Raw genomic sequence first — 10,603 nt, 5'->3', positions numbered from 1 at the left:
TCGTCACTAGAGAACTCCTTCTTCTGCTTATTTGCCTCCATTTTTTGTATGATTTGAGTTTTGAGGTTTTGAATTTAAGTGTGCAATTTTTAATTTCTAGTATTTTAAATTATGTGTTTTATGTTTTTAGGATTTTAATTATGTGTTTTTTTTTAAAAAAAATTTAGGATTTTAAATTGTAATTTTCTTTTATTTAATAAAGTGTGTTTTTATTAATTGAATTTGTTGGAAATAAAAATAAAAAGTGAAATTGAATGTATAGTTAAGGGTAGGGGTGGGTATTCGGTCGGTTAACCGACCCCAAAATTCCATCAAAAAACTAACCGGAACCGAACCGATCTTCGGTTCTGTTACTTAATTAACCGACTCGGTTAGAACCGGTCGGTTATCGGTTATAACCGAACTAACTGAATCGGTTAAAATTTAAAATACTTTTTTCCAATAATAAGTGAAGATTATTCTATTTTTAACATACTAATTCTTAAGCACTTTATTAACTTAAAGAGATCTTATTTTTAAAATAATGTTTAGACACTTGACTTTGAGATATTTGATAGTGACACAAATTTAAATTTGACTTTTTTTAACATTGCAATATGACTTATGAGACTTTAACAAAATTTGGAAGTAAATTACAATTTCTTCTATTGTGACAAAATTTTGTAGTAAATTGCAATTTCTTCTATTGTGACAAAATTTGAAAGTAAATTACAATTTCTTCCATTGTTAGTTAAAAATATAATAAAAATTAAAATTGTTTATGGTTTTAATTTTTAACTTGTTATTTACTTTTATTATTATTATTATTATTATTATTATTATTATTATTATTATTATTATTATTATTATTATTATTATTATTATTATTATTATACTCCTATTTACAAGCAATACATATATTGTTTAGGCTCTTTAATAGACTTAAACTTTAAACGATCTAAAATTTGAAAACCTTTCTCTAATAATAAGTGGAAGGTTATCTTATTTTTAAAATAATAGTGTTGCTTAAGCACTTGTTAATTTTGAGAGAACTTATTTTTAAAAATATATTTAGAAACTTTATTGAATTTGAGATATTATAAGTATAAGTAACTGATAGTACACAAATTAAAATAGACTTTTTTGACATTGCAAATTTGTAATATGAGACTTTTACATATTATAACAAAGTTTAGAAGTAAATTACAATTTCTTTTATTATTACTTAAAAATATAATTGAAATTAAAATTTTTTATGGTTTTAACTTTTAACTTTTCATCTACTTTTATTATTATTATTATTATTATTATTATTATTATTATTATTATTATTATTATTATTATTATTATTATTATTATTATTATTATTATTATTATTATCATCATCATCATCATCATCATCATCATCATCATCATCATCATCATCATCATCATCATCATCATCATCATCATCATCATCATCATCATCATCATCATCATCATCATCATCATCATCATCATCATCATCATCATCATCATCATCATCATCATCATCATCATCATTATTATTATTATTATTATTATTATTATTATTATTATTATTATTATTATACTCCTATTTACTAGTAATACATAAATTGTTTAGGCACTTTAAAGGACTTAAACTTTACATGATCTATAAGATAAAAACTTTTCTCCAATAATAAGTGAAGGGTTATTCTATATTTAACATATGAGTAATGCTTAAGCACTTAATTGACTTTGAGATATAAATTTATAAGTATAATACTATAATTGATAGTGATACAAATTAAAATGGACTTTTTTGACATTGCAATACGAGACTTTGACAAAATTTAGATTTAAACTACAATTTCTTCCATTGTGACAAAGTTTGAAAGCAAATGATAATTTATTCTAGTATTAAATAAACATATAATTGAAATTAAAATTGAATTTAATACGGTTACCGGTTATAACCGATAACCGACTTAGAGCAAAAACGAATAACCGATACCGAACCGGTAACAGTAAATGTCGGTTATCGGTTAACCGATAACCGACCGGTTTCGGTTCGGTTCTCGGTTAACCGAAAACCGTTTACCCACCCCCTGCTCCAAACATTGTCCTAATTAGGGATGCCAATCGGGTCGACCCATCGGGTTTCGGGCCAATCCTACTCGGGTGAAGGTTAATCAGGTTGTGATTTCTTTCAGGTTATAAAAGTTCAATCCCAACCCTAAAAGCTCGGGTTTCGGGCTAGCCCAACAGGTTAATTGAGTTGGTGCCGATAAGATTAACATGCGATCAATCCAATAAGTAAGATGAAAATTAGTTATATTATAAAATGTAAAATATTTAACAATGATAAATCTGAGATATATATGCTTAAAATCAATCATAAACATGATCAAATACTAATATTTGAGATATTTCGTGAAATTTTAATACATGTTTTAGAAATTTAAATATTTTTGTAGTGGATTTGAAGTTTTTAATTTATTTATAAATTATTATATTAATAAAAATTTAATATATAATTTGTATATTTAAATATAAAGTTAAAAACTATTTTTTTAGTTATCAATATTATAAATTAGTCAGTGAAGTGTCGAATTAGTAGTAAAAAAAAATAGAATAATATAAATTTTATCGGGTTTTCGGGTCTGGCCCTAACGGGTTGCGGGTTAATCGGGATTTAATTTTATTGGGCTAGAAATTTTCGGCCCTAATCCTATAAATTTGGCGGGCTATTCGGGGTCAACCCACGAGTTGCGGGCTACACTGACATCCCTAGTCCTAATCCTACTCCCACTTCAAATATCGATCTATGAATAAAATTTAAATCAAATTTGCGTGTAAAAATATGATAAAATATACTCCACTAAACCGGACGAGAAAAAAAATACTTCTTCCGTCCCTAAAAAATCCTACTATGAACTATTTTTTTATTAGTCCGTTTATGAAAAGTATGAACTTTCTTATTTTGTAATAGTAAAATCACACATTACCCATGCACATCATCTCTAGTCCTAATCCTACTCCCACTTCAAATATCGATCTATGAATAAAATTTAAATCAAATTTGCGTGTAAAAATATGATAAAATATACTCCACTAAACCGGACGAGAAAAAAATACTTCTTCCGTCCCTAAAAAATCCTACTATGAACTATTTTCTTATTAGTCCATTTGTGAAAAGTATGAACTTTCTTATTTTGTAATAGTAAAACCACACATTACCCATACACATCATTTTATTTACTACTCCCTTCGTCCCGTTTTTGCAGTTCCAGTTACTTTCCTGTACTCGCTTTATAAAAGTGATAATAAATATTTAAAATGGAGAAATGGCAAAGTAAGAGAGATAATAGTGTAGAGAAGACTGATTGCTAAAGCGGGAAGGAGGGAATACAACTTATACCATTACACTACAGTACTACACTATAAATGGTGTGAGAAACCACTTTACACTAACACTGCTCACGAATTATACCCTTTATCTCTCTCTCTCTCTCTCTCACACACACATACATTTTTATCAATTATAGATTAAAACTCGTGCTGAAGCAAATCTTCATACTTTTAAGGGATGGAAGGATTAAAATAGCAATTGACATAAAAGCCTACTCCCTCTGTCCCACTCAGGATGTCTTCTTTTTTGTTTATCTCACTTAAGATGTCCACTCTTTACATTCGAAAATAAATATCTCTCTCCTCTCTTGTTAAAATATTTAACTACCTTTTTATTTTTTCTTACTTCACCTAAGAGCATTAGCAATGGTGACCCTATCTCCGGAACCCATCATAGAGCCTATCTCCATTTTTTCCTGCCACATCAGCAGGCTCATTTCAGAGCCGATCTCCCTGCAACGAGAGCCCATCCTAGAGCATATCTCAGAGCCCATCTCATTTTTACATCATCATTAATTTTATATATTTCACTTGTAATTGTTGGTGTTATTTAAAGACGACGTAATATACGACAAAAAACAAATTCATTAAAAACAAAATAAAACATAAAGAAAACATCCTACATTAAAAATTAAAAAACAAGATAAAGATAGATATAAAACTTAAAAAACAACGGAAGCACAACCTCAGACGCACTCGGGTTCCGGCTCGTCCTCCCCGACACAACCCATTAATCCTATGAATTTGGCACAGTCCTTCAGTTGTTGATATATGTGTTAGTACTTGAACCGTCTTGCATTGTCATCATCGAAATCGAGCAATTTAGCGCACTCGTACACCAGGCTTTTGTTAGGTTTGGTATACTGAAAAGCAAGTTTCGAGCAAGTTTCACGTGAATAGAATCTTGCTTGTATACGTAAAACTCTACAATCCACTTTTAACCCGATTCAGTATTATTCGAGCAGTCTCGCACAAAAGAATCACTATTATTATTACATTGTGTTTGCTTGTGCATTTATAAGATGTTTTACAAACATTTAAATGCATAAGAAGTAAACAAAGTCTAAGTCTTTTGCTTAGTAGACCGGTTGTGGGCGTCGTCCACTTTAAGGTAACACGGTCAGATCTATTCAATGCTTTGCAAAAGAAAAAGAAGAATTTCACAACCTAGATAGGCTTTGGCTACCTATCGTGAAAGGTTGCAATGTCAGTCCGCATATTTCTAAGCCTTACTTAAATAAGATGACATTGGTGTGGTATAGCACTGAACGGATCTAACAGCAAGACGTGTCTTTATGCTATCTACTGAAAGACTAGGTCTTGATAAAATACTATTTCTTAATCTACATATGTTAGCATTGAGCATACGGTATTGATTATGCACTACTTTGACTTATCAAATGGTGCGGGTTTTTCGCAACCCAATAATCCCGATATATTGGGTAGTGGTGATTAATATCTAGCGGTGCTAGGATTGCTATTACGTTGAAACGTGCGCGAGGTGAGTCTCGTTTGATAATGTCCTCAAGAGGAGCTCGAACAAGGTTTTATTATTCGGAAAACTGGCCAGTTGGAGTTTTATTACTCTATGAATAATAAATAAGTGTTTCTCGCTAAGTCCACTCTTGGAATTAATAAGATATTAATTAATTAAGTCCATAGCAGACATTAATTAATTAATGGACATTTATATCTTAAGCGCGGGAAATAAATAATAAACAAAGTGGAAACCCGGATTACTTGTAATTTCGGATTTGGATGGGGAGAGCTCAATATTACTTCTGTAGTGGCTGCTCGTAATATTCCAATATAATCTTGTATTAAATTGTGGGTTCAATTTAATTAGTAAAAAGCTAATTGGGGGAGCCCATATCCAAAACCTTCCATAGATCCCTATCTGGGCCCAAAAGGAACTTAATATAAATAGGAGAATAAAGGAGACATAAATCATTCATTATTATTACTCATAATTTTCGTCCCCCTCTACCTAGAGGAGTTCGAATTTCTCTCCTAATTGGAGAAGGATTTCTTCTGTCTTCTTTATTCGAGTCCTAGTATTTTGATAAGATCAGCCCACCCTGATATCGAGATACAGTTCGGGAACTAGAGAGAAGATCCGTGGTCTAGTATTGAAGATCATCGTGGAGAAGGCGCGAGCAATCGACGATTCTTTGGAGAATCAAACCGGTAACTCTAAACCGTAGAAATCATGTTTAGGATTTATTTTCTAAAAGCATGAATTATTTGCGTTCTAGCATGCAATTATCTGTTTAACATGTGAATTGATTAATCGCATAATCGGTCAAATAGATCCTACATCTGATTTATTTATTTTGTACAAGTCTTCCGCTGTGCAAGGGGCACCAAACCCCAGCAGCTTTTCCAATGCTTGCATAGATTGTCGGGCTTGTGTGTCTGGGCCCCTACGGGCTTTACTTGTTCGTATCTTTTCGTGATATGCCCCCCAGAAACCGCCCTCGCGATTGTTGGCTACAATCGGGTCCTCAGAGATCTCTATCCAACAATGAGCAAGAGCAGACTCCTCTATGGAGTAGGTACTCCTGTCCGCCCAGCCTCAGATGCATCTCCGACTGTCTCCTTTATCTCCCCTTTTATGTCGGGCACCTCGTTGCTGAAGTTCATATCATCGTGGAGAGAATTAAAATTGAACTTGAGATTGGAAAGTGATGAATGTGAATTGATGGAGAATGAAGTATATATAGAGGATTAAAATTTGAATTAAATTAAATAAATAAATAAATTAAAATCGGCTCCGCCATCCACCCGAGCCTCCTTAATTGAGGCCCATCGCAGGGCCGATGAGGAGCCGATGTGGTATCGGCTGAGGCTATTAATTAGCACAGGGGTGAAGGCATTAGGGGGTAGAGTTGGGCTCCCTCTCCACAATGGGAGCCCATGAGCGCCGATTGGGTGGCTGACTTCTCGCTCGACCATCATTGCCACTGCTCTAACAACTTTTTTTAAAATATCATGTCAATATTTTTTACTACTCCCTCCGTCCGTAACAAATATGCACTTTGGGTTTGGTACAAGTTTTAATGTAAAATAGGTATAGTAAGAGAGAGGTATAGAGAAAAAATAATTAAAATATTATTAGTGGAAGATGAGTCCTAACTCATTAGAGAGAAACAATTTTTTAAAATTAAAAAGTGCATATTTTTTGTGGGATAGATTAAAAAGAAAAGAATGCATATTTTTATTAGACGACAGAGGCTATTTCTACATTTTTCTTAATTTGTAAGTTATTGTAGTACATTTATTTTTCTTAATTTGTAAGTTATTGTAGTACATTTTTCTACCATGGGAGTACTTTTTTGTCATTTCAACCGCTTCTATTGTTGGAGTAGAATTTGTGAATTCAATAAAACGAGTCATTCAGGCTGACTTACGAGAAAAGTAACAAAGATTTTTTTTAATTAGAAAGTCACATAAATTCTACCTCATCATTTTCGCAGTATTTTTGAACTTAGAACACGTTTAATTAAAAAAATGGAATTGGAATAAAATAATATGACGATGAAGAAAATAAAATACAAAAAAAATGAAATTTACAGAGTTGAACGACCGACCACTGCCGCTTCCCTCCTCTTTTTCCTCTTTCCTCATTCATTAGATCCATCTTTTCTGTATTCCATTTCCGATCTGGTAATAACTCTTTCAAGTTTCCCCTACGTTTCAAATTTTATTCATCGCCATATATCTGAACTAATTAGGTCTTATTTTTTCTGTTTTCTAGGGTTTGTTTGAAATAAAAATATACGATTTGAAATCAGATGGCCGCTCCGCCCGCCAGAGCACGAGCCGATTATGACTGCCTCATCAAGCTTCTCTTGATCGGTGATAGCGGTGCGTTTTTTTTCTTTCCGAAATCTGTATCTAAGAATTTCTGGCTATTTGCGGATTAAATTGGAGCTGTATGGATTTTGGAATTTTCAGCTGCATTTGATGCGGAATGTATTGAGTATACCGACGATCTCCATTTTGTTGATTTCATGGGCATTTTGTTTGATCGATCATGTTTTTTTTGTTCCGATTTACTGGCGAAGATGGATTGCCTCTGTAAAGTGGCTCTTTCAAGAGCTCTGCCTGATTGAGTCCTTGTTAATGTGACAAGGAAAATGACATGCATTTCAGGCAGAGATGATACTTGTATGAGTTTTAGATTAGTAGGCATCGGGAATTGCATGTGGATGATTTCCGTTGTTAAGGCTTGAGGAGAGTTTAAGTTGGTTTTTAAATCTTAAGAGAGATTTGAGAAAAAAAATGGATAAAGGAAAGTAACGTAGCTAAGATAGATAAAATGGTGCGCTTTATGTTAAACTAGTGACAATAATGAGTTCCAGATAATTGTTTGGAGTTCTTGGAGTTACTTGTTAGTTAGGCTGCTTTTGATAGCGTATTGCAAGTTAGTAAAATGAGCTGCTGCTTTATGATCTATATAAAATGTATCCACTCGTGAATGAAGATATCAGTCTGATCAGGTGTTCCGCGCTTGTCCAGTATGTTGTTTTCAAACTGGTTGATGGTTAGTTAACCCTCTCTTTTTCTCACTCTCATGGACATCAAAGAACTCATGTTTCTATGACAAGAAGTGTTTCATAGGAAACTCTTTAAGCTATCTTTTTATTTTTTATTTGTTCCTTTTGTATATTCATGGCGCAAAACTTTTTTCTAACCTTTTATTTATCAATTTGCTAAACTAATCTCAATGTACTGTTGAACTGATTTGAGTCTTATCTGTTTTGATGGCTTGCTCAGGTGTGGGTAAGAGTTGCCTTCTATTACGTTTTTCAGATGGTTCTTTCACCACCAGTTTCATCACTACGATTGGGTTGGTTCCTGTCATTTGTAGATTTTTTTGATACAGTTTAAGTCTCAAAAAGTTCTCCTGCATGCTGTATTTGATCATGCCATTCTCTTACAGGATTGATTTTAAGATAAGAACTATTGAGCTTGATGGTAAAAGAATCAAACTGCAAATATGGGATACTGCTGGACAAGAGCGATTTCGTACTATTACAACTGGTACTGTTTGAATGATGCAGGACTTTTCCCTCTCCTTTCTCTTGAGAAAACTTGAATAGGAATCTCATTAATTGCAACTCTTTTATACTTACCAGTCAGATATAATGTGGCATGTACAAAATTTTTTCTTTGCTAGAATGGTAAGTCACTAAGTTGCAGTAAAGAAATATGAATTGCATTGGCTGGGAAAGATTAGTCTGCCTACAATGAGTTGGGTTTAATACTGCTACAGTGCTATTGTATATTGTTGCTGAAGCAAAAATCTTTTAACTATTTGTGGAATGATTCTGCCTATTTTTCTGTTCATGTACTTCAAGAATTTGTCATAACTTATCATATCTTACATGTTATAGAATATCATTGCCTAAGAAATTCTTCATTTGCAGCTTACTATCGTGGAGCAATGGGTATATTGCTGGTGTATGATGTTACTGATGAGGCATCTTTCAACAGTAATCATTCTTCACTTGATTTTTATACATATAATTATATAATCATAATAGCTATTGGATGAGTTTTAGAATTCCACATACATCTTTGATTCTAAATAATCTTTCAACAGCAATCACTGTTCACTCGATTTTTTTGTTATAATTATATAATCATAATAGCTGTTGTAGGACTTTTAGAATTTCCACATATATCTTTGATTGTGAATACTGTTTTAACCTTGTGGTAGTTAACCATATTTCTTTGCTGTCAAATTTTGACCTCTTCCTTTTGTCAGATATCAGGAATTGGATCAGAAACATCGAACAACACGCCTCTGATAACGTCAACAAGATATTGGTGGGAAACAAAGCTGATATGGATGAAAGCAAAAGGGTACTCTTTCTGTCTCTATCTGTTATATCTCTCTCTCTCTCTCTCTTTCTTGCAGACGCACACAATCACATACTTATGAGCATATAAATTTGTGGCTATATTTGACTGCCGGAGTGTGATGTTACCTAGGTTACATCTAGTTGCAATTCAATTGAAATCATCATGCTTGTACATCAGACGAATCAAATGTATTTGTATGCAATAAATCTTGGCAAGTTCAAGAATTAGAAATACAATAGAATGACGACTGGGGACCAGTATTAATGGGTGCTCTAACATGTGCATATTGTGTGCGTTTATTTTCTTATTTAGCTTGTTTTCCACAATATTCTGAATTAATTGAACTCCATAGGCTGTTCCTACCTCCAAGGGTCAAGCACTAGCTGATGAATATGGAATCAAATTTTTTGAGACTGTAAGTGCTTCACTTGTTGGCTTACATCAATATCTGATACAGAGCAAGACAGTCTAACATGATCATGTTAACAGAGTGCTAAGACAAACATGAACGTAGAGGAGGTTTTCTTCTCAATCGCCAGGGACATAAAGCAAAGACTCGCGGACTCTGACTCAAAGGCTGAGGTACTAAGTGTTGCTAGTCATATAAGATGGCATATTTGTTGTTTTTTAAGGCTGCCACATCAGAATCTGATCGTATTCCAACATAAATGCAGCCTCAGACTATAAAGATAAACCAACCAGACCATAACGGTGGGGCTGCTCAAGCTTCTCAAAAATCAGCTTGCTGTGGTTAAGATAGTGTGGGCAGTGATCCCCTTAGTCGATCAATTTGTTATGACAATATTGGTATTGCTTGTATTTGCTATCCCTCAATTTTTTCAGATGCTAATATTATTTTTTTCTTCTCATTTTGGTATCAAGATGAAGTAGTCTCAATCTGAGGTTGGTGCAATTATTTTAGGATGTTTTAATACCTTATCTGCCAACGCAAGTCACAAAAGAAGGATGGGAGGACTGCTGCAGCAGTTATCTTTCTATGTATAGTAATGGAAAAAGGGGCTTTGCTAATAAAAAAATACTAAAAATTAGATAGTTTTTGTAAACGAGAACCTAACTATGAAATTATCGCTATTACATTTGCAGTATTTATTTGATACATAGTGATCAGTTTCCATGAAATAATGAAAAGAAAATCGAAAAATAAAATATTGATCAACCTTCATGAAATTGACCCTTTATGGACCTAGCCTAATCGGCAATCATTTCCAATTCATGTTTGAGGTTTCTATAAAAAGTTTCATCTTTATGTAAAAGCATGACATTAACTTACTTTTACTTTACAAATTTTCCTTTTGACTACGGAACTGGTTTTGGTCCAATTATTTTAGTGATTTTGGTG

The 10,603-nt window shown here is 32.9% G+C and overlaps 1 protein-coding gene across 1 annotated transcript; it reads left to right on the top strand.

The window, feature by feature from the left end:
- Positions 1-6,896: 6,896 nt before the first annotated feature.
- Positions 6,897-10,112, top strand: LOC125203205 (ras-related protein RABE1a-like). Its single transcript, XM_048101512.1, has 9 exons — positions 6,897-7,038; positions 7,130-7,239; positions 8,152-8,224; positions 8,318-8,418; positions 8,805-8,870; positions 9,146-9,243; positions 9,596-9,658; positions 9,733-9,825; positions 9,918-10,112. The coding sequence occupies exons 2-9, from the start codon at positions 7,167-7,169 to the stop codon at positions 9,996-9,998; spliced, it is 648 nt and encodes a 215-aa protein (XP_047957469.1). The 5' UTR covers positions 6,897-7,038; positions 7,130-7,166; the 3' UTR covers positions 9,999-10,112.
- Positions 10,113-10,603: the final 491 nt, after the last annotated feature.

Source organism: Salvia hispanica, chromosome 2 (assembly GCF_023119035.1).
Source record: "Salvia hispanica cultivar TCC Black 2014 chromosome 2, UniMelb_Shisp_WGS_1.0, whole genome shotgun sequence".
NCBI lineage: Eukaryota > Viridiplantae > Streptophyta > Magnoliopsida > Lamiales > Lamiaceae > Salvia > Salvia hispanica.
Note: the sequence above shows the minus strand (reverse complement) of the source record. Positions and strands in the feature narration are given on the sequence as shown.